Source organism: Macrobrachium rosenbergii, chromosome 27, assembly GCF_040412425.1.
Source record: "Macrobrachium rosenbergii isolate ZJJX-2024 chromosome 27, ASM4041242v1, whole genome shotgun sequence".
Classification (NCBI taxonomy): domain Eukaryota; kingdom Metazoa; phylum Arthropoda; class Malacostraca; order Decapoda; family Palaemonidae; genus Macrobrachium; species Macrobrachium rosenbergii.
Window position 1 is genome coordinate 3,374,948 of NC_089767.1, and position 25,183 is coordinate 3,400,130.

The window sequence follows — 25,183 nt, forward strand, 5'->3', positions numbered from 1 at the left end:
CCTGTATTTTCAGAACTGCGTGTACAAATCCACCATTTATTTGTTAAAACTATTCCAGCTATGATTTGCTTTTGTAGATGCCCCTTTCGACCATGTTTTAATTATTCAAATTAGGGTTAGGAAGTGTCAGTTGAAGCTTTGGGCTTGAATATTTGCATGATTGTTTGTAAACCGAAAACTGTATGGATGCATAGATATTAATCCACAAGCACCGTTTCACATACAATTCTTATACCTTAGGATTAACTTGCACTCAAGGGGAATTATAAGTAACGAGCTCGTTGGCACGCGCTGTGTGCTGGAACCCGGCGCTGCTGTCTCCCCTACTCTTCCGATCCCCTACCTCTACCCTGCCCCCACCCAGGGCGGACAAACAGGTTTGCATTAGATGGGTGGGTGCCTCCCCTACCCTCCCATTCCTCTACCTGCCCCGCCCCCGCCAGGGCAGACAAACTGGTTTGCATAGGAGGGTGGATGCCTCCCTACCCTCCCATTCCTCTACCCACCCCGCCCCCACCAGGGGCAGACAAACTGGTTTGCATGGGGAGGGTGGCTGTGTCATGTCTCCCCTAATGTCACCTGGGGAAGGACAAACAAGATCCACTGGAATATTATTATTATAGATAGGTGTTTCGTCCCCGACAGGATTCGAACCGATGTTTGGTTTGGAAATACCGCATATCGTTTTTTCTAAGTTATTCCTGAGATTTAGAGCAACGGATATGAAGCGGTATTTGTGGCTTATAAATTGTGAATATATAAAATCGTACCGAGTATATGCCTCAGAAATTCATAGGTGAACAAGTATGCCAGTTATATTATCGCTTTTTCTCTGTGTGTATGCGTTAAAAATTCATAGGTGAATAAGTATGTCACATTCATTATCGCAGTCTTTGTGTATATGGTCAAAAATTCTTAGGCGAATAAGTATGTCAGTTTCATCATCGCTCTCTGTGTGTCAAAAATTCATAGGTGAATAAGTATGCTAATTTCATTGTACCTTTTTTCCTGTATGTGTGTGACCGTCCCCTACGAGTATGGATAGTGTGTATACAAGTATACTTTGTTTACACCTGAGCAAAGCATCGATTCCTAGAAAGATTCGCGGAGAAACTTTGGCCTGACTTGATTCGGTTCTCGAATAAACAGATGTTGACTGCTGAGGGTCTTTTAGAGGATCTGCCTTAAAGCATTTGACAAGCAAACAAGCAAACCGGAAGGAACCTATGGTCAAGCAATGCCTCGGACGCGTTTTTCCTCTCTGGGAAAGATTAAAACCTTTGCTCCGGCTAAGGAGACGCCTTCCGAGAAAAGCAATTCTGCTAAAAGCTGGCAAGAAGCGGAGAAGTGGAACACACACACAGATATATATATATATATATATATATATATATATATATATATATATATATATATATATATATATATATATATATATATATATAATTATAATCACTTTTGTAAGTGATTCACTTATCACATTACCACAGGTGAAAAATGGCCTGAAATAAAGTCGAAACCGGTCAGGACCTAAACCCCGTCTCTTAGTTTTCACCCGTGGTAATGTGTGATATATATATATATATATATATATATATATATATATATATATATATATATATATATATATATATATATATATATATATGTGTGTGTGTTTGTGTGCGTGTTTATGTGTGTGTTATCTAAATGAGAGAACAAGAGCCTCATTTTCCTGCTTACTGTCGGGGTGTGGGTAAAAGGTGTAATTGAAAAAGTTGCTTTTATGGTCGTTTTCCGGTTGTGATTCCGAACGAGGGCCGCTTCCATCTTTCGGTTGCATTCACTTGGGGGAGCGTTCGTTACGTAATTTCATGGCTCCTGCTTTTAAAACTGGGCGCATTTCTCGCGAGCCTAACGGCATGTGAGAACATCAGTTCAATTTCCTGCCGGGGGCCCAGTTCTTCCTATTGGTCTCCAAGGGTAATTATGGGGCGCCGTTCGAGAATTTATTATGAGCCTTTTGTATCCATTCGTATGCTAATTTCTCGAGGGGCACCGCCGAGCGAAGGCTGTTTTATTCACGTGAGCTTTAGTGCGCTGGTTTCTCCATGGTGTGAGCTTGGAAGTTCTGACCGGTGGCGATACGAAATATTTATGGGTGCAAGTGACACATTTGTTGTTGTGGTTATGTGGTCATATGCATGTGACGTAGAACATTTTATTTCCCATTTTGTTGTCTTTGGATATTTTACATAGAATGTATTTTATTTTTGTCGCTTACACGCGTGCTTTTGTAGAATTGAATTGAATTGAATATAGAGTTTAGGCCAAAGGCCAAGCACTGGGACCTATGAGGTCATTCAGCACTGAAACGGAAATTGACAGTAACAGGTTTGAAAGGCGTAACAGGAGGAAAACCTCGCAATTGCACTATGAAACAATTGTTAGAGAGGGTGGATAGCAAGATGGAAGAGACAGAAAATGAATGGAGGTACAGCAAAAGGAACGAAAGGGGTGCAGCTAGGGGCCGAAGGGGCGCTGCAAAGAACCTTAAGTAATGCCTACAGTGCACCGCGCGAGGTGCCCTGGCATTCACGAATAGTATACCACACATAAGTACCGTTTTGATATCACTATATTTTGGGGAATAAGTTACAACCAATTGGAATTATAATTACGTTCATTTGTGCGGGCCAGCATTCGCTGTTTCTTACCCAAAGCCCAAGGTTCGAATCCTGGCGTGAGCAGAAGCACTCATCATTAGTAATTCCCATTGGATGTAAGTTATTCCCACGGTATAGTGAATTCGGTATTAAAACGACATTGTGGCATTAATATTTGCGAATACTTTATATTTATTCAGGTATTTTTCTCTTGTATTAATGAAACATTTTCGTATTAGTCGGTCTTCCTGAAATGTACTCTGGCTGTGTTGTTTTTTTTTATGTTATTTAGGGGTCTTTGGTGTCACGACGCCAGAGAGCCTTAAATCGATCAGTCAGAACTCCCAGAAGATTGTCATGTACTGTTCACAACTGCTGACTATTTAGTCTTGTCAGTGATGAAATTATATATATGTTGAAAATGCTATTACCAGAACTGTTTTGAAATTTGTCATTGATGCTCATTCTCGTTTTTTATTACATCAAACTAGCAATCCTTCCATCGAGCAATTAATTTTCTCTCTTGAATTCTTTATGAATAAGTGCTCTCCGCAGATTTTATATTCTAAAAACTTCGTATTTTTTCATAAACCGTTTATCGATATCACCAAACCTCGTGCAGTAACGAAATTAACTTTTTATACCAAATTTTCTTTCTTCCAAATTGATTCCTGTAAAAGGCTCTTTATACCGTCATTATGGTGCTATTAATGTAAAATTAGTTCCTGAAAATCCCTTGGAATTAGTTACTTTTCAACTACAAGGATCGATTAAGCCCACTTTTAACTTCTAACGTGAGTTATGAGTAACTTGTTCAGTCATTTTGATGCCATTATCTAAAATTAGTTTCCAAAAGTCCCTTGAAAATAGGTTACTATTTTCAACTACGAGGATCGATTACGCCCACTTTTTCAACTTCTGACGTAGTTTATAATTCTGCTCGCCAAAAGTGTAATTCTGGGGCATATGTCGCATCCACGAAGATATTACTGAGGGCCAGAACCAACTAAGTTTTCGTACTGCATCCCGAACATTTTGATATTAACCATCGCAGAATTAGTAAAACTTGCATTGAAAGAGAGGATTTCTATGTTATAGGTCAATCAAAAACTCAATACGAACTACCTACTAGCTTTGAGTCGCTATATATTAAACAGCTAGTTCCCCAGTTAAATGCCCAGACCACCTCCGGTGACCTTTACCTGAGTGAACTTTTTTTTTGGACTCCCAGTCTTCCTCTGTCGTCACCTGGGGTCGGTTAGCCTTTGTGTTTTTGTTGTTTTTGTGTCTGTTGTATTTTATGAATCTGTGATACCTGAAAGTGTTTTAGTATCGTTTATTCACTTATTTAAGACATTCCCCGAAGATATGATACAGAAGTATTACGAGATGTTGGGAATGTAAATAAAGAATTAACGCTTTAGTAAACTCATTTTCCTGGTCCACCCTCACGCTGTGGTATGCAGTGTTTGTATGTGTTTATTGCAACTTTTAAACTTTAAATTATCTCCAGAAGTGAATTACGAACTTTGAATGCATGTGCAATGAAAAAGTGTAAGACGTTGAGGTCAACTGTTTGTGTAAATGTAGAGTGAAGTGTTAATACTACTATGGGAAGGTGATTAAAGGGTTGGCGTAGGATTATCCACGGAGAATATGGAGGACGATGTACGTAAAGGAAACGTGTACACTTGATTCGAAATTTCTTGGCTGGAACCCATGAGGTCATTCAGCATTACAAGAGAAATTTAGAATAGGGAAGTCTGAAAAGGTGCAAGAGGAGGAAAAGCTCGCAGTTCCATTATGAGGCAATTGTTAGGAGAGGGTGGAAAGAAAAATGGAATAAAGAATATAAACGGAGGTGCGATAAAAAGAATAAAAGGGGTTGCAACCACCCTGCAGAGGATGGAGAGGTGTCTTGTTAGCCAGAGCGTTCCTTGTAGGTGTATGAAGCTGTTGTTGATGTGGGATTTTATTGCAAAGGGGAAATCATCCTTCTTATAGCGGTTACGAGGTGATCGGAGTGGGTCTAATGGGTGATTGCCCCATAAACAAACACCTGTTAACAGGGAACCGTTTATTAGTATCTGTATATCTTTGTGTATATTTGTATTTAACTTACACACACGTACCCAAAGATTCTCAAACCAGTTTCATTATTCTTTGGTTCATTCTGTTTTCTCATCCTGAATTATTTTGAAATTCCAGAATTATATTATGATAATCGTTTGCCGGCAGTTCATTTTCGGTTCTTCATAACTGTTTTCGCTAATCGAGAAATTGGAGTCACTTAGGCCGTAACATCCAAAACAATGTAAGACGTTATGTTTATGGTATTTACCGTTATGTTTATGGTATTTGCCACTATTATTTCATGTTTTACGTACATCCCCAAGGGGCTGGTACAAAACACGGCGCCCATTTTGCACGTAAACTTGCTTACGGCCTAAATGACTTAGGGCCGAAACGACCCGAATGCGATTTCATTATGTTTTTCGATTCCAATTTCGCTCCCAGCTATTTACCATACATGTATGAAACCCTTGCGAAGATTAAGTTAGCCTTCTAGCAGCCCAGTTTCTTGCTTAGAAAAGACAAAAACTCATATTAAAACAATATTTCACAGACTTTTTTTCGAAAATGGGGGAGCAAAACACATTCAAAGCAAATCGTAAAATTTTGAGTCTCGAAATTGACATCAGCCCACAACCGTAGGGGGTTAGTGCTGTCAGTGCACCTCACGCAGTGCACTGTAGGCATTACCTAAGGTTCTCTGTAGCGTCCCTTCGGCCCCCTGCTGCAACCCCTTTAATTCCTTTTACAGTACCTCTGTTCATATTCTCTTCCATCTCGATATCCACTCTCTCCCAACAATTGATTCATAGTGCAACTGCGGTTTTCCTCCTGTTACACCTTTCAACCCTTTTACTGTCAATTTCACCTTCAGCGCTGAATGACCTCATAGGTCCCAGTGCTTTGCCTTTGCCCTAAATTCTATGTTCAGTTCAATACAACCGTAGGAGACTATTTAACCGTGAACTCTCTTTCCATCCACAGCCGTCGCGCAGTCTCGGAAGGCGTGTGCGGACGAGGTGTTGTGTTCCACCATCTGCGAGTATGGGTATCAGGTCAGCGAAGATGGATGCCCCACCTGCGACTGCGACGACCCCTGCCAAGAACTCACCTGCCCTGTCAATTCCACCTGCGTCATGAGGTCTAACTCGGACTGCGATGGGCATGGGTGCTCTGCTACGCCGATGTGTAAGTCTTGATGCTTTTGATTTTATTGCTTTTGAGTTTGGTTTAGATTTTATGAAGTTTAAGTTAAGAAGCCAAACACTGGGACACTTTTGGCCATTCGGGGGCTTAAGACTGTGGAAAGATGGCGTTGGAGTGGTTGGACAGCAAGATTATGAGATCCAGAAAGTGAGAGATAAAGCACTGTACAAATCTAAAGGTAGAACTTAGAGAAAACTCTGTGGTTCTAATGTGATGCAATATATAGTTAGAGATGTTGAACAGCAAAATTGAAAAAAGGAAGCGGGAATGACGGTAGAGTAAAAGGCTAAAAACTGGGTGCTTCTAGGGGCCGAAGGGACGCTTCGGGCACCCTTTAGTGATGCCTGCAGTGTACCACGGGAGGTGTACTGACGGTACCACTTCTTACGGGATATTGCTGTTTGGTTTGTAGTCTTTGTTACAGGCTACTGTGAGGCAGCTTGGGGTCCTGGTCGCTTCGGCCGTAAAATCCAAACTGGCAAACGGCAGAAATAAGTTTATAAAAGTCCCAAGGAGCTTCCGCCATGTCTTACGGCCTAAACTTCCTATGGCCTAAAGTTAAGGTCTAAGAAAGAGAAGGTCTGTTCACCAGGTAGGCGGAGCTTCCTACGTCACCAGGTGGGTAGAGAAAGACTCACAAGGAGTGTTTATACACCAAAAGATTTGAATTTTAATAACGGGATTTACCTAAAAATGTGATTAAACAAAAATGCAATAGTTTGTTTTAAGGTAATGGAAGGGCAATAAAAGATTTATTTCATTCATAGAATATTCAACTTTACAATAACATCAAGAATATAACCAAGAAACAACTCCCGGCTGATAGTGACGTAACTTCCTGTAATATTTACAACTGTTATTAAGTACAAAAGAAACAAAAGAGTTATAACTGGTGACTTACGTGCAACTGAAAAAGTTTATCATTACCTGTATTGTTAGGCCTAATCTTATAATTGGTGGTATCTGGTCAACTGCAATTATATTATTTACTGGGCAATGAACAATGGAAATATTGCCGAGGCATTATAAAAAGATTAATCAACCATTTATTCTCCAAAGTGAAACTTGGTATTTTAATTCCTGACCTAAAGTTCATAAATGGTGGCATCCGGTCAACTGCACCAGAGAAACAAACGAAATACTGCTCAGGTACTTGAAAAGATTAACTAGGTGAAAAATTTATTCGCCGAAGGAAATTTTCAATTCCCTGGCCCAAAGTCCATAATTGGTGGCATATAGTCAACTTAAATTATGCTATTTACTGGGCAAAGGAATAAGAAACTTTACGCAGGTATTGCAAAAAGATTAACTAGGTCAGCAATTTATTCACCAAATGGACTATTGGTATTTTAATTTCTCGACCCAAAGTTCTAGTCCAGTAATTATCTTCTGAGTTTGAAAAAGGAAAAAATTCCTTAACCACACTGATGATGATTGTTAGCTTTAAAGTCAGCTGTAATTTTTTAATGTTAAAATAGGAAATCAGCTGTAATGTTCAGACGTTTAATGTTAGCTTAATAGGAAATCAGCTGTAATGTTCAGACGTTTAATTGTATAGCAAATAAATATGAAAAATTTATTTACATTACATCCCTATTTCCCTGTACACCACCCAAAATCTAAAGTGAAAACGTGACATGAAACCACTGCAACATATGATTATCAATGGTAATAGTAAACACAGTAAATGTTAAGGTTATACTGTAAATATTTTCAACTATATAAACTGATTTATTATGAACAGTTAACTTTACTTCGATAGAATACCACTACATGAACTCTCTCCTCGCACACCATCGAAAATCCAAATAAGGGAATCGTGGCATCTAATAATTTGCAATATTCAGTTATAAATGGTAATAGAAAACATAGTAACTATTAAGTAGCAAATATTTGTCGCATTGTAATATATTAACAATATAAACATTCATTAAGAATCATCGACTTCATTTCAAAATAATGCCAAAATCTAAATTTGTCCTCTGATGCTGGCAGATGCATTGTTGGTATTGCTTCAATCTGTAATTGTGCAAGATGTCTTGGTATTGAGATTCCAAGTAATTCATTTGTAAGGATCATTGCATAATCAGTTGATTTAAAATGCAAAATACAAATCCTCGAAGAATCCACATTAAATTTGTCTCTTCACGCAGAGATGAATCCATTTCTTTCGAGTTTTAAATTTTAGAAATTTATGAAAAGTAAGATCAGTATTTCGATGTGAACTGAGTTACATCCATAGTGCACAAATATTGGGCATAGTCCTACAATGACGATGACCAAAATATAACAGTATAAAACCACGATCGCATTTACAGCTTCTTATAATCCTTGGACTGACAGGTTTCCACTTGACGTCATGCGCGAAGTTGGTCGAATTTTGGGTCAGAACAGACCTTCTCTTTCTTAGACCATGGTTATGACTTTCACGGACGAAAATAATACGGCCTAATCGTCCCGAACTCGTAGCTTGTAGGGGGTGAGATGTATCGTCTGTTTACACGCAGGAAGGACGTGGGTAACAGTAATCATCAGTGACTTGAATAATGCTCTGGCACAGATGTCGGGGTTGTATGATTGTCTAAACTACAAGTTTGCCCTTTTCGCTTCGTATTCCTCGCATTCACGGACACTATATGCACAGTGTGGGTTCTTATTCGGTCTTTTTTTTTCTGTAAAAGAAAACACTTGTGACGGCTTTGTCTGTCCGTCCGCACTTTTTCTGTCCGCCCTCAGATCTTAAAAACTGCTGAGGCTAGAGGGCTGCATATGTTGATCATCCGCCCGCCAATCATCAGACATACCAAATTGCACCCTTCTAGCCTTAGTAGTTTTTATTTTATTTAAGTTTCAAGTTACCCATAATAGTACTTCTGGCACCGATGTAGGTGCCAGCAACACAGGCCACCACTGGACCGTGGCTGAGTTTCATGGTTACAGATGACTTGGCCCAGGAGAATTGATCCCATAAAGAATAAAGTTATAATCATTGACATTTTCTTTTTACGAAGACAGCTGTCTTGTAAATTCAGTAGTTTGAAGAGTTGAAAACTGCCCATGCGAGATGTTAACGACCTTGCAAGTTTATCTTGGCTGCCATTCATACCACTGGTAAATTTGGGAGAATAATTACAAATTTTCATTGTCATTTGGTTGTGTGTGTGTGTTCTGCAGACTGCTGCAAATATGATTGCTGTGTAACTGATTCTGCAATGTTTTGCAGTCTATATCTTACTCAAATTCAGGACAATTAGAATGTTGTCGTGTTAAGTTTCTTGACTTTATCAAATTCCGTTGCTATTTTGTGGGTGTGTTCTTTATATTCTGAATAAATTATTTTTATGGGAACGTGTACTTTTTTGTGCCATGTTTATTTTTAAAGCATCATCGTTTACAGTACAGTGACAGTCCTTCCCTGTACACCATCTGGAATATTTTAATGTTGGAGGTCTGGAATAGTTTCTTTGTCGTTTTCTCATTGCGTCTCTTACTTTCTGTGCCCGGTAGTGGGGTAAGGCCATCAGTGCACCTCACGAGGTTCGCTGCAGGCAAAGGTTCTTTGCAGCGTCCCTTCGGCCCCTAGCTGCAACTCCTTTCATTTCTTTTACTGTACCTCCGTTCGTATGATCTTTCTTCCTTCTTGCTATCTAACCTCTCATAACAGTTATTTCATAGTCCAGCTGCTAGGTTTTCCTCCCGTTACACCTTTCAAAGCTACCAACTCTCAATTTCCCTTCCAACACTGATTGACCTCATAGGTCCCAGCGCTTGGCATTTGGCCTAAACTCTATATTCCATTCCTTACAGTGTGTGTGAAATATTTTTTTTCCCCTTTTGGCATTCCTTGGGAAATCTGCCCAAGAAAACCTCCTTAATTCTGCTCTGAACTCCATCACTAAATGGCTCTCTCTCTCTCTCTCTCTCTCTCTCTCTCTCTCTCTCTCTCTCTCTCTCTCTCTCTCTCTCTCTCTCTCTCTCTCTCTCTCTCTCTCTCTCTCTGTCAGTTATAGTACATACTTAGGTTTATCCATTCGTCATTATATCAGAACTGTGGTTGATGCATTCGTAACATGAAATGGAGCCTATGTATTCTTTCTTCGCTGATGTTGTAATTTTTACACCATTTTGTAAAAGACGTGTCCTTTCCTTGTCAAGGAACTCACCGAAAATAGATCTGTCTCTCGGTATAATGCTGTGTGAGCCGCGGCCCATGACACTTTAACCACGGTCCGGTGGTGGCCTATTTATATCATTGCCAGAAGCACGATTGTTGCTAAATTTAACCTTCAATAAAATAAAAACTACCGAGGCTAGACGGCTGCAATTTGGTATGTTTGATGATTGGAGGATGGATGATCAACATACCAATTTGCAGCCCTCTAGCCTCAGTAGTTTTTTAGATCTGAGGGCGGCCAAAAAAGTGCAGAAATCAAAAAGTGCGGATGGACAGACAAAGCCGGCACAACAGTTTTCTTTTGCAGAAAACCAAAAATATCAAACTAAAAATATCATTGTTTCTTAGAACTGGTGAATACCAAGATTTTTTTTCATTGGTTGTTTTCTTCATAGAGTTTCTTTAGAATTTGCAGTGGTTTACATAGTCAAATTGTGGTTTTTACAGGTCATTGAAGCCCAGTACTTCCCTTGCAGTGAAAATATATAATTCTCTCTCTCTCTCTCTCTCTCTCTCTCTCTCTCTCTCTCTCTCTCTCTCTCTCTCTCTCTCTCTCTCTCTCTCTCATAATTTTGAATGATGGCGTCATATTTCATTGTCAGAAGCAGCTGAATTCCCCACCCCCTCCCCCACGCGCCCGGTACTGGCCTCCTTTTTCTTCTCTTATGGAGGATCACAACTCGGGATTACGACTCGGGGAAGATGCTGGCATCAGCTGTCTATACGGAGTTCATAAAGAGCTTGGTTTTATCGAAGTTTCCCGATTCCATTCCAGTTCCGTTCCAATTCAGCGATAATTTAAGGAATCTCGTGGAGATATCCGATATCATTTCCCAGACGCCAGGGCCCACATTGACAGTTTCCTGCGAGGCGCCGACAGTGCACCTCACGTGGTGCACTGTAGGCACTAAAGGGTCTTTGCAGCGTCCCTTCCTAAGGCCCCTAGCTGCAACCTCTTTCATTCCTTTTACGTACCTCCGTTCATATTTTTCTTCCATCTTGCTTTCCACCCTCTCTAACAGTTGTTTCATAATGCAACTGCTTTGGGTTTTTCCTCCTGTTACACCTTTCAAAACCTTCTTTACTCTGTTTCCCTTTCAGCGCTAAATGACCTCTTAGGTCCCAGCGCTTGGCCTTTGGCCTAAATTCTGGAATCTGTTCTGTTCTTAACTCATATACCAGGAGGATAGAATCGAGGTCGCTACCCTACTACGATTTTTTTTTGCAAAGGGGAATGGGGACTGGCAAGCATCCAGCTTTGTTGGTTTTGCCGTTCTCATTTTTTGCAATTTTCTTCGTTTAACAAAGGAAGAAGAGGAAGAAGAAGAAGAATGTTTTTGTCGTGTGAATTTTCCTTAAACTTCCAAGTTGCTAAACGACTGAAATATTCCAGTGATATTTTCATGTTGGTTAAATTTTCGTACTTAACAAACATGGAGACTCATACAAGCAGTAGCATGACATTATCAATAACGGTATAAAAAAATGAGTATAAATGCAATTATAACCGTAAACAAGTTCTGTTACAGCTCACCCCTACTAGTTAGGCTCTTTGCAATTTTCAGTGTTGACGAATTCCACGTAGGTGGGTTAATGTTGGCAGTACACCTCACGTGGTGCCCTGTAGGCATTAATAAAGGGTGACTGCAGCTTCCGTTCGTCCCCTAACTGCACCCACTTTTTAGCCTTTTGATTTACCTCCATTCTCATTGCCATTATTCAATTTTGCTGTGCAACTCCTCTAACTACCTAGTGCATCTGAAGGGTTTTCTCCCAGTTCCACCTTGAGATCTTTGTACAGTACTTTACCTGTATTTTCTGGATGTTGTTGTCTAGCTGTCCAACCCCTCTAACTCCATCTTTAAAATGTCTTAAGCGCCGAATGGCTGAAAGTGTCCCAGAGCTTTGGCTTGGCAGCCTAAATTTCATAAATCATGAATCACTGTAGATGAATATACTGTATTGCATTGAATGTAAAAAGGAGAGAGTTGTGTGTTATACCATGTGAAGTCTACGTATTATTTCCCAGATGTGAATTTTGCACTCTGTAGCCTGTTTAAGAAGTTTGAAAATATAATTCATGTACTGATAAATCTTTTGAAGTTTTTCGAGAATGATACCACTGTTTATTAATTTTCGATTCTACATTATTTCACTTTCAGTATCTCTCCAGATGGGTTTTTAAATGTAAGCCATTTATAATTTTCTTCTTCCAACCCTCCCAGGTCTGTCCAACGATTCAGACGAGTTGATGGTGCCCACAACTACAGCCGCTCCAACTCCCACCCCTTCACCCATTTGCCCCAACGGCCTGACCCCATTCACTGTGGGGGGCATCGTAGCCGCCTGTGATAATGAAGATGCCACGTGCCCCTCCGATTACATGTGCACCCCACCTTCTAGCCCCGGGGGCAAGCCCGCGTGTTGCCCTGTGGTTGATATTGTTGGTAAGGGACGTGTTCCAGAGTTTCGTGGAAATGAATTAAAATATCTTTTGATTTTTTTTATAATGGGAAAGTTTAGATTCATTATTGTTTTTATTGAACGACAAATCAGAGGAGCTGTTTCTTTTAAGGATGGGCTTAATTTAACATTTAAGGGCATTGACGTGGAGAGCTAGACGCTTTAATGGAAAATCTCATTGATGGATCATTTTAGTGTTAATATCAGTAATAATAGCTACTGTTTTCAAAACTTTTATCGTAGCGCACACCGTTATTGTGCTTAGCATTTTATTTTTATTTAAACACGATACGCTGTATAATATATCTGAACTTTCAGGAGGTTTTCAAAGTTTGTGGAATTGATTTAAAGAATTTCCTGAGCAAGACAGAATTATCTAAAACACATTCATACAGTGGCCGGGGCATTTACAAAACCATTCATTGTCATCCACTGACGCATTCCTTTGGCACTTGCAGAAGCGACCAAGCCAGGACAGTGTCCATTTGTAAGATCGACCACCGAGGACGTGTGCAGTGGACAGCGGTGCTCTTCGGACAAAGAATGCAGCGGCAACTTGAAGTGCTGCGTTGTCCCTGGCTGCGGGCCCTCTTGCATTGCCCCCCAGACACAGAACTTGTCCCTCGACCAGGATCTCCTCCAAGGACCTACAAGTATGGAGAGACTGATCTTTGCAACCCCTTTCGTTTCTTTTTACTGTACCTCCTTTCATATTTCTCTTTCTTCCATCTTACTTTCCTCAACCCTCTCCTAACAATTGATTCATAGTGCAACTGCTTTGAGGTTTTCCTCCTGTTACACCTTTCAGACCTTCCTACTGTCAATTTCCGTTTCAGCGCTGAATGACCTCATGGTTCCCAGTGCTTGGCCTTTGGCCTAAATTCTATATTCACTTCACTTCACTTCATTATCACTCTCCAGATCAAGTTGAAGGAAGCTGTTAGGGTGTTTTTCCTGTTCATTGTTATATCATCATTCAGTTTTCTTCTTCTTGACATAATAATTTCTTTCTTTTTCTTTCCTTGTGTTTTGCCTTTTAAATGCCTCATCATCCGTTATTTTACCATTTATTGTACAGATTGTGCTCTGTCAGTACTATTCTCCAAAAGAAGTTTTGACATTCTTTTCGGTAAGTTTTGTCTGTCAATAGAATACTGAATTTCGGATTATTTCTTCATATAATAATACCACCAATCGCGGAGGAAATATCATATAAAATATTAAGAAAAAGGGAACCGTTTCAGTGAATGTTTAGACGATACAGAGAATTGGATATTTATGGGATATATGTTTTTGTATTTTTTTTTATTTGAATTAAGTGCTAATAAGTAATAAATAATTACAATTATGATATAAGAAAGCTAAAAAGAAACAAAATGTCAATATTCATCATAATGTAATCATATGCTTTTGACGTCAGAATGTCAAGTGACTCTCTCTCTCTCTCTCTCTCTCTCTCTCTCTCTCTCTCTCTCTCTCTCTCTCTCTCTCTCTCTCTCTCTCTCTCTCTCTCTCTCTCTGGGAAGTTTGTTATACTTGTTTTGGGAGTATCAATAGATGCTGCAAACTGACAAGTTAAAGATTTAAAATTACTTTGTAATACATTAAAATTCCTTTGTAATACAAACTTGAAAGATAAGAATCTAACTATATATTTTCTCCTGCTCTGTCAGATCAGTCTTTTACTAGCTAAAGGTCTACGACCAATTATACACAAAATGTGCAGATGAATTAAAATTATAAGTATGACAAAGACACCAACAAAATAGATAATAGATTTCTGTGTAGTGGCAGCACCTCCAACTCCATCCCTACCCTGCCCCTCGCTCCATATTTATTGAGGACTAATTTTTAGGGTGCTAGAAGTAGGGAACCAAGAAGGACCTTAACTCTCTTTTCCTCTGGCTCTTTCTCTTCTCCCTTCTGTTCCTCCTCCTCCTCCTCCCCTTCCTCTTGTTCTTCCTCCTCCTCTTCCTCCTGTTCCTCCTCCTCCTTCTGTTCCTCCTCCTCCTCCTCCTCCTGTTCCTCTTTCTTCTCTTCCTCCTGTTCCTACTCCTCCTCTTCCTCCTTCTCCTTCTCTTCCCCCCTGTTCCTCCTCCTCTTCCCCTGTTCCTCCTCCTCCTCTTCCTCCTTCTCCTCCTGTTCTTCTTTCTTCTCTTCCTCCTGTTCCTCCTCCTCCTCCTTCTCTTCCCCCTGTTCCTCCTCCTCCTCTTCCTCAAGTTCCTCCTCCTGTTCCTCCTCCTCCTCCTCCTCCTCCTCCTCCTCATCTTGTTCCTCCTCCTCCTCATCCTGTTCATCCTCCCTCTTCCTCCTGACCCTCCTTCTCCTCCTCTTCCTCCTGACCCTCCTCCTCTTCCTCCTGACCCTCTTCCTCCTGACCCTCCTCCTCCTCCTCTTCCTCCTGACCCTCCTCCTCTTCGTCCTGTTCCTCCTCCTCCTCCTCTTCCTCATATTCCTCCTCCTCCTCCTCTTCCTCATATTCCTCCTCCTCCTCCTCTTCCTCCTCCTCCTTCTCTTCCTCCTTCTTTTCCCTCTGTTCCATCTCCTTCTCTTCCTCCTGTTCCTCCTTCTCCTTCTCTTCCTCCTGTTCCTCCTTCTCCTTCTCCTTCTCCTCAGTCCTTTATGTGTGTGTTCAGTTTTCAACTTCGGAAGGAAGGGGTTTCTAAATCCTGTATCTTCTTCTTTCAGCACAACTTTTAACACTGAAGTTTTCCTTGACCACTGCTAGTTTCAGAAAGTTGTTGAAAAAAGACTTTCAAAATTTATTTGGGCATCTGTACATTGAGGTGTAATGTATGCAGTAAACTGTATATTTTAGCCAGATTTAAGTTTATAGGATTATATTGATAACTGTCGGAATGTCAGTAAGGAATTACTTTCCCTGAAATACTACTCCATAACATGAAATTAAAGTTTCAGTACTTACTATGATAGTATCAATACATTGATTGAAAGTATAGCAGTAGTACTTCCTTTTTATAACCATACAAAACGTCTTGAAATTAAAATTGAAACATCTTATAATGTAGATGTAACGGCCTAATTTCAAGTTGTCGCACCTGTCACAGTTGACATGTTTTGACTTGAAATTCAAGTTGCAAATGCTCTTCTTTTCAGTGTGCGAATACCTTCGTGACCTTGTTGAACTGGAGGGAGTGACTTTAGCTGTGCCAAAACCGTCTTGTGATCCAAATGGTGCCTATGAACAGGTTCAGTGCAATGTCCTTGGTCAGTGCTGGTGTGTCGATGACTTTGGCACTGAGATTCCTGGCACCAAGTAAGTATTGAGGAATTTTGGGTTCCGGGGAAATATTACTTTTGTCTTTTGATTTTTATGCCAATCTACCTGGCGCAACAGATATTCTTCTATTGCTTATTTCAATTCATATACTAAATTGCACTGTTACTCCACGGCATGCCAAACTATTTTGGGAATGTGTACAAGATGACATGATGAAAGGGCAAAAAGACTATTCTGAACAGTCTGTAAGTCTGGGGAAGACTGATGTGCTAACTAGTCAACGGATGTACAAATAGTGAAATTGCAAACCACTTTCAGTGAATAAGTATCTCAGATTCTTGTAGACATTAACATAATATGGGTAGTATATACAAAAAGTAGTGGATATGTGAAGAAACAACATAAGATTTGTGTTGTACAACACATCTTATTAATTTTTTTGCCTGTCATGTATTTTTGTGCAAATGCCAAAATCTTGTGTGCGCATAGGTGTAGTACCTTACTAATGGTAATACTATATGAACTTATTTACAGAGCTAAATTCTTTTTGAGTTAGTGTAGTGGTTTTGTTAAATAGTTTGTTAGAACTCAAAGAAATTTATTGCATTTCTATTGTCCTCAGAGCCTCTTCAAGAGAACTTGTAGCTTGTGATAGAGTGCGTGCAGCTCTGACATGTGGTGAAATGTTGTGCCGTCTTGGTTGTGACTATGGCTTCATCCTTGACCCTGATACTGCTTGTCCTCTATGCCAGTGCCGAGATCCTTGTCAGGTTTGTACTAGACAGCAGTTTTATATGACAGGAAACTAATAGCAATTGTTCAAGTGCCTCTTAGTACTATAGCACAGTAACTTAGAAATAATATTGATCACTCTTTAGAATGAAAATATTTCTACATTCAGTAATCATGGTCTTCTTATTCACGCAACAGAGTGTCGCATGCCCCACCAGTCATGTCTGTCAGATGGTGGACATACCATGTGTAGATGGAGTTTGCCCTGCCATTCCTCAGTGTGTTCTTGTGATAGAGCCACAGGCCGCACCATTGTGTCCTGTTGGAGAGCCGTACACCCTTCCGGAAACGAATGCTACATTAGCCTGCAGCCCAAGGGCAAGAGCTCTGGAATGCCCCGAATCGTACACCTGCTATGCCGACGAAAGCACTATTGAGGGAGTCTGTTGTCCAAGCCCTAGTAAGTAAATTGAATGAGTCATTCTTGTACAGAATTTTGAATTATAGAAAAGAAGCATTTCCTTGATCACTTGTTTTGGCAGCTACAGGCATTCACGTGTTCATTAGATTTTAGACTATATACAGTACAGTATATACAATATTTTGTGGTGGATATGAGAGGACTAAAGGATTTGTATGACAGTATTTTTTTTCACCTTTGGATTGTAAATGCTGTGTTCAGTTTTGATAATTAAATTTTAGTGTTGCATTCATATGCAACTTTAAAATTGGTTCTAGAAGCAGTACAATAGTTTTAACTGCTCAGTTTGACCTTGTGTTATCATACATTTACCATACATGTGCAGTATTTAATCTATTTTTAAAATTTATTACAGTTAAGATGTGATTTCTGATTCTTATAACAACAGTATATCTAACTAGAAAATGTCTTTGCCAACAGGAAAGAAAGAAAAACCAGGCCAGTGTCCTTTCCTTGTGCCATCAATGAGTGGAAGCTGTGATCTTGAGTGTTCCGATGATTCTCACTGTGCTGGTGACAATAAGTGCTGCAGTAATGGTTGTGGTACTCAGTGCCTGCAGCCAATTAAAATGACAGGTAGTGTGGAGACCTGGGTACTGTACCATATTTAGTTTTAGTACAGTATTTTATTTTATTTTTGTTGCTCAGAAGTACGTATTTAAGATTTTAATTTTGTAATTTCTTATCTAGCACCACGAAGAATTTATCTCAAATTTGTAGAGAATTAATGTCTTTAATTTTCGTAATTTTTGGTAAATCTTATAACACTTTTATTCAGTTCCATTTGAATTGCATGAGATCATTATATATTGCTTTTAAGTACATTTTTGTAGCAGTACATTAAAATGGAAAATTAATGTTAGTCTACATGGGCCTGTTGTAAACATGTGACTTGTTACAGCTTATGTATTTCCAGTACAGTATATTATTTTTATTAGCTTAAATATAGCATTAGTAGATCGCAATATTTCAACTGTAAATCTGTTTGACATGTGATTTTGTCTATGCAGTTTCATAACTCATTTTAATGACACTTTAAATTACAATTAAAATACAGCCTCCGCTGACCATAGAGGTATCACTGTCTTTAAAATTTGAACATTCTCCCAACAGCCTGTGAACATCAACGCACTTTGCTGGAACACAGAGCCAGAGAAGCAGGTATATCATCTGGTCGAGTGTATCTTCCTCAGTGTGATGAAACTGGTGCATTCCTCCCTACGCAATGTCACCCTGCAACTCTTACATGTTGGTGTGTAGATTCACAAGGTTTAGAAGTACCAGGTACCCGTGTAAGTCAGCCTGCACACCCTAACTGCCAGGTGAGTCACACGAGAAATAATGATGTAAAGCAAAGACATAGTGTGTTGGCTATCTGTGTCATTTGTTATTATAATTTGCTCTCTATGGGGGTGGAAAAGACTAAATATAATTTTCAGTGTCATCAATCAGTGCTCTTGAAAAGGACAGTCCTCTTTTGGGTAGTTTACAATCCCTTATTAATTGTAGTTTTCTTTATTTTCTGCAAATACTGCTACAGTACTCTCTTTTGATTTCTCTCTATCCTAATTAGAATTTGTAAGTGTTTAGGTATGTGATGATTTTTGTTTGTGTTGTACTTTAGTATTATGCTAAAGAATTCAATATTACAGCACATTATTATCAGTTACATTTGTAAGCATATTTGGATTTCCTCTGGCCTCATGGTACATTATCTTGGGGTTACTGTTTCTGAGTGCCATCTATAGCATACTGTAGATGCTGAAGTTACTAAAGGGTCTTTGTAGTGACCCATAGGCCCCAGCTGCACTGCTTTTTGCCTATTGCTATTATCTGTTCCTTTTGGTCTTTTCTCACAACAGTTTTATCAGCAATAGGGCTCTCTAATTTCCATGCTTATTTAAAAACAAAGCATTCAGACAAACCCCATGAGAATTTCAAGATGTGGCTCAGTTTCCTCATTAAACTTTTGTTTAAGAATAGGATCAAGTAGACTCGGGTATTTCATAAACAATCTAAACATTTTTATTGCCATCTGGTAACGATTTTTCAGAAGAGCTAAATTGAGAATATTGGTTTTCTTGCAGGAGCCACTTGTGTGTCCAGCTATGAACTGCGATCTTGCCTGCTTACATGGATATCGTCTTGATGATTCTGGATGTCCAGTTTGTGCCTGCCGTGACCCTTGTGAAGAAGTGACATGTGCAACACCCCTAGAGGAATGTCGCATTGTCCATGTTGCTTGTGTTGATGAACCATGTCCGCCCTTGCCTGTGTGTCTGCCAAAGCTGGAAAATCCCTGCCCACATGGTAAGTTAACATAAAAGACTTTACTCTACACTTCTGTTTTAGATACAGCACATGCAGAAAAAAATTGTTCAGATATGCCAGACATAATTTTCATTTGCTTGGTGTATGTATGTAAAGAAAAGCTTTGAGATCTCATTATTCTTCCCTGTTTTTTGTACAGTACTATACTTTGTCCATTTAGTCTCAAAATCTCTAGTGATTAGTTTATGCATAAAATTTACCTGTGTTTTTCACATTTGCCATTTTTCATGGAGCCTAAACATTTTTCTTGTACTGAATAATCCAGTTTTGTTTAACCCCTAGGCTCACCCTTGAGGACAAATGAGAGTGTTGTAGAGTGTGGACCTGAAGGAAACACTTGCCCCTCTAGCCACAAATGTCACCTCTCTCCACTTGGAGAATATGCCTTGTGTTGCCCCAAAGCTCGTAAGTGTCCCTTGCTTCTAAACATACTTGTTTTAGTTGCTTACATATTCAAAGAACTGTTGTTAGAATCATTTGTGCATAATAATAAACAACTGTTGTAAGGATTTGAAATATTATATGTTCTTTATATATTGTGCAGTAAACTGTTACAGTATATTTAAAGTATGTAAGTACAGTAGTTACTGGTTTAAATAAAGTCAAGGCATTGTGCAGTGGGTAATAGTAATAATAATAATAATAATAATAATAATAATAATAATAATAATAATAATAATAATAATAATAATAATAATAATAATAATAATAATAATAATAATAATAATAATAATAATAATAATAATAAAACAACTTGGTGGGATGTTACAGTTAAGGATACATGAGACAGGGTAATAAAGAATATGAACTAGATCTAGTAATAAAGTTATGCACATTAAAACGTTGGTCATTACAAATTAAGGTCAGTGAATGTTGGGTTTGGTCTCATGATTCAGGATGTTGTGGCAAGCAGCTTTTTTCCACTGTATCATATGCTTAATGATTATTTTCATCTTTTCTGTGTTTTACCATCCTGGTGATGATATTTTAACTAGTAAAGTAATATTTTTAACCATACAAACTAGTTAAATAAGGTTTTATCCTCCTAATAGGAAGCATAACTAATGGAAAAGAAATAGAAGTGCAAAATGTAGGCTATTCTTTCTTTCACCTTCTCCTCTCTTTCTGCCTATTTCCAACACGTGGCTGGCATTATCAAAAGTAACTTTTGTTGTGAACTAAGTCACTTGCCCTCCTAACATTTTTCAATTAGACATATTTTATTGTTACCTTGAAAGTAGTCCTTCACCTCTTTATCTTGAAAATTACACTAAACTGATACAATACACTTGATCTTCCAGGTGAAGTATGTTATGAACCAAAGGACTCAGGATATTGTGAAGGGGCCATCAAACGCTGGTACTTCAACAGGGAATCCAATCGATGTGAAACTTTCCGTTTTGGAGGCTGTGGTGGAAATCTTAACAACTTTGAGACAGAAGAGGAGTGTCTTGCCACATGCCCTTTGCTCACAACTTGTGAAAAAATGAGAGAAGTTAATTTACGAAATGTTGAAAAAGTTAAAAAGGTGAGCTGTCATTTCTTTAAAAAGTAAGATTGATGAGTATGTATAGGTAGTCCTCTTCATACAAATGAGTTCCATTCTGAGAGCTCATTTATTAGTTACCGTAAGTTTGTTTGTAAGTCTTAACAAAGGTATTCTAGGCATCTAGAATTTTTATCATATAGTATATGCACTGTGCAGTAATAAAGCTGTCTGTCAAGACAATTTGGTCTTTGTACATAAAATAAAGTTCTGATCAACAAAAATCTTTAATCTTTCCATGAAAAAGGGGCAGTGAAATACATGAAATTAAATTAAATCCCTCATATTGTGCAGGCATAAAAGACTTTAAGTTGAAAGTTTGTATGTAGAGGACCACCTAATAATATTAATAGGGCAAGGGGGTCTTAGTATAGAAATGAAGTGCATATAGACAGAAGTTGAATTTATTATAACTAGTGATGGTAAAAGATATTGGAGAGATTCGTGCATGAAATGATCCTTTTTCAGATTACCTTCATTCCCAAATGTGAGAAAACATCTGGAGCATGGCTTCCTGAACAGTGCCTTGAAGAACTTGGTGTCTGTTGGTGTGTTACACCTCAGGGCGACCAAGTTCCTGGGTCTCTAACTCGGGGAGCTCCTCAGTGTCAGGGCACCTCCAGGTCTGCAAGAAAGATGACTTTTGATCCGAGCACACCCACTAATATGAGTAAGTATGATTCTAGGGTAGTGTCATTCCTTCTGTGTCCATTTATGTGGAAATTTATACTGGGTCTTCACTTGTTGCAGTGTCATTTTATATTTTTTTTATTTATAATTATGTTTGACATAGATTCTCCTAAACAAATTTTTCAACTTATTTTCTAATTATTAAATGAAGGGTCAAACATTTGTATTTACAGTACTGATTACAAAAAGCAAAACGCAGTGTGTATGTTGCATCAGTATCTACTTTTTTAAAATGTAGTCTGTAAAGCTTATGGTTATGATTGCAAGTCACGTTGGCCTATCCTTTGCTTAAACTGTTTCAGAATATTAGATTAATTTTTTTCTGTACTCTTGTGTGAGGATTACATAATTGTAAAGACTGTAAAGTAGACAGCTCTGATTGCAATTAAAATTTTGAGGGAAGACATTATTATTATTTTTCAAAATGAGTGAACATTCTTATGAAACAAGCCTCAAAGGGAATCAACATTCAATGCGAACTTCCTTGGAACAGAATGTTGAATGTAAAAGAAAAAAATAAAATATAGTAGGAAATAACAAATGAATAACAATATAGGCAAACTAACACACACATTTTTCCATACACATAATTGTTGAAGTCATACAGGGTATTTTAAACTTAACAGCATTGGAACTGCTAATACTACGCAGAAGACTGTTCTACAGTTCAGTAATAAAAGCTATGGGAGACGAGGTTAGTCTAGGCTTGATAAGAACAACATTAACAGTGCCCTTCTATTGCTGATCACTTAATTGTTTTTGTCAATATAATATGTTTAGGCCTTTGCAAGTCCTTTCTATCCCAGAGTCAGACCTGTGGTAAATCAACCTGTGAAGTAATTATCCTTGTTTTAATACTCAGTCTAGTGTCATTTTAAAGCAGATTACTTATACTTTACTGTTACATGTTCAAAAATCAAAAAGAAGAGCTCAAAATGATAAGTTTAGAATTACCCAAGTGGTTTGTCAAAGTGCTGTAAGTATATCTGAGGTTAGATTTTGTACAGTGCATTAAAAGGGACCCAAATGGTTCAAAATCCACGAACTATGTCCATGTAGGTTTTGACATCTAAGTTGCCAAACATGTACCATAGTTTGAAATCCTTTAAAGTTAACCATACTAACATCAATTTGCACACATCTTGACAGGTGCTCATCTGTTGTCAATGATTTTAAGTTGGTAAATTAAAAAAAAAAAAAAAGCTTTAAACCATTGCTCAGATTTTGCCTACTATTTTCAGTTTGTGAACCTGGCCAAACTGTACATATGTGTGACAAGAACTTGTGTGAGAACCAGGTCTGTTTCTCACACCCCCATGCTGTGTGCCGGGTTAATCCTTGTGGAGGGTGTGCCGTGCAGTTTGTAGATGAATTTAATTCTCCAGTGAATTGTGAAGTAGGACTGACTGAGTGCCAGAGAGAACTCCAGCGTGTCCTTAATTCACCATTGTTCACTAGGCCCCCTGTGACTTTCAGTGGTAAAGTATAGTAATTGGTATTAGTTCTGATGTAATTGAAGTAATAATTTTTACTTTTTTTTTTTGCGCATGATGAATGTGCCTTAGAAGATTGGTTAATTATAAAACATGAAAAAGACTAGTGATTAACAGCTATAGTTAAGATATTATTTGGTAAAGTGCCCTAGGTATCTCCAGAATAAAAGATAGCTATAAACTGTGCAGTATTTGTATATGAGTGATTAGTAATTACTTATGTTTTCCTCTGTTATTACCTTACGTTGAGAAAGCTGCAGTAAAAATGGTATGAGCAGACAAAATTTTTGTTGAATTTATGAAAGAAGGTTTGGTGTACGGTCATCTCATTCTAAAATGGTTTTCAGGTGGTCGACCCTTCCCAGTGGCACATGCTGACAGTCAAGTTCACCATGACGTAGATCTTTTCCGAAATGTTGATGTATATCATGCTGTGCCCTTAGATCAAGAAGCTGTGGAATCTCAGGGCATGCGAAAGAGCCGTCAGTTTAACATTGACAAAAATGGGGATCTTACTGTCTCTGGTGATGTTGTAGAGGAGGCTCAAATACATGCCAGATCTGCACGTGCATTACCACAGGTAAGTTAAGCCATTGCAGACCTGCTTGTCATGTATTTTAGAATTTAAAAATTCAGACTTCACATTCCATCGTTTTTATACATCAGCTGTAGTATATAATGTTTCCTGACATATTCATGATTTTACCTAATTAAACAGATGTACATTTCATAAGCTATAAGAGATTACAAAAATATTTTAATATGAGAATTGTGTGTTTTGAATCACAGGAAAGTGCACCAGAGTCTCCTTTAGCTGAATCAACCCTGGTAGATCCTGAGGACCTTGCGCGAAGACTAAAAAGTTCGGTTGATGCATCTTCTGAAGTGTATCCCAGCTTGGATAAATTTTCTTCCAGACTTATCCTTGAAGATTCTTTTGAACCAATCCCTACTGAAGGTATTGTTCATATTGAAGGACGTTTTATTTATACTGAGTAGATTAGTCTCTTGTTTAATGTACATTTATGGTATCTATACAATAAGCACTGCAAATGTAATAAGGTACGAGTCTTCATTTACCAAGTTGCTGATATATTGCAGTACTATGCATCCAGGATCTGTATATTGCTCACACTGTGTTTGAATATCTGCATTGCAAGGATATTAATTATAAGTATTATTATAGTTTGCACAAGAAATTAGGGAAATTATGGAGTTAATTGGTCAAATAATCCTTAAGTACCCTATTTTCATAATTTCTTTTCACACACAAACAGATCCTCAGAAAATTTTTAGGGCAGATGTGTTATGTTAAGGACTTGTCATGGTAGGTTTCATTCTTCTGACATGGAATACATAACACACAGGTATATATTGCATCTTGATACACTTTAGTCATTGCCACAGTGTTTTCATCTTATGTCATGTAAGTACACTAATTTTTGTTGGCATGTTGCAAGGCAGGAAATGTGTACAGCATCGGTTTTGTCATATTTGCGACATATTTTGCACCCCGTGGATGTCTCTGCCAATTTTTATATTGGGGTGGGACAAACTTCAAAGGGATGATGATACTACTTCTAATAATAATGATGATTAATAATATGATAAGGTCATTAACCAATCAATTGTCACTAACTATAAAATCGTGGTCAAAAGTTGAAGCTTACTGCAGGCTTCTTGCATAATTTAATAATTAACTTGATAGTCTTTTTAAATGAAAACGTTAGAAGGGAATCCCTCCTTAGAGGCTGTGATCCAAGGGAATGAGCATATGCCTATTTTAACCCTTCCTGTGGGTGCCATGTGTTATTATAAAAATTCTTTAAAACAATTTGTATGATGGAATTAAAGTGTTTGTTAGAACAGGTAAGTAGGTAAGCAGGAGAGTGACTGGATTGGTATAAAAATGAGCCTACAAGGGGGTGTTATGTCTCCCTGGTATAAGTTATTCCTAAGGTATAGTCATTTCAGCATTAAGTGATGTTTGTGGTGTAATAATCAGTGTGAGAACCTTTTGTCTTCAATAAGCATGACAGACACACATGATTGTCCTTGAAGATTGCTATCCCAGATTTAGCAGTTGGGCTAATAATGTTTTTAACCCA

General features: G+C 38.4%; 1 protein-coding gene across 8 annotated transcripts in view; it reads left to right on the top strand.

Annotated features, from left to right (window-relative positions):
- Positions 1 to 25,183, top strand: part of LOC136853354 (uncharacterized) — an 832,536-nt gene that overhangs the window by 779,171 nt on the left and 28,182 nt on the right. For all 8 annotated transcript variants that reach the window (XM_067128722.1, XM_067128726.1, XM_067128721.1 and 5 more), the window contains 15 exons: positions 5,703 to 5,906; positions 12,324 to 12,545; positions 13,020 to 13,214; positions 15,679 to 15,838; positions 16,425 to 16,572; positions 16,733 to 16,994; positions 17,436 to 17,591; positions 18,129 to 18,337; positions 19,103 to 19,325; positions 19,629 to 19,751; positions 20,648 to 20,874; positions 21,361 to 21,562; positions 22,824 to 23,060; positions 23,423 to 23,655; positions 23,865 to 24,033. In XM_067128722.1, the coding sequence (XP_066984823.1) occupies positions 5,703 to 5,906; positions 12,324 to 12,545; positions 13,020 to 13,214; positions 15,679 to 15,838; positions 16,425 to 16,572; positions 16,733 to 16,994; positions 17,436 to 17,591; positions 18,129 to 18,337; positions 19,103 to 19,325; positions 19,629 to 19,751; positions 20,648 to 20,874; positions 21,361 to 21,562; positions 22,824 to 23,060; positions 23,423 to 23,655; positions 23,865 to 24,033 (2,970 nt within the window). The remainder of the gene's footprint in view (positions 1 to 5,702; positions 5,907 to 12,323; positions 12,546 to 13,019; positions 13,215 to 15,678; positions 15,839 to 16,424; positions 16,573 to 16,732; positions 16,995 to 17,435; positions 17,592 to 18,128; positions 18,338 to 19,102; positions 19,326 to 19,628; positions 19,752 to 20,647; positions 20,875 to 21,360; positions 21,563 to 22,823; positions 23,061 to 23,422; positions 23,656 to 23,864; positions 24,034 to 25,183) is intronic.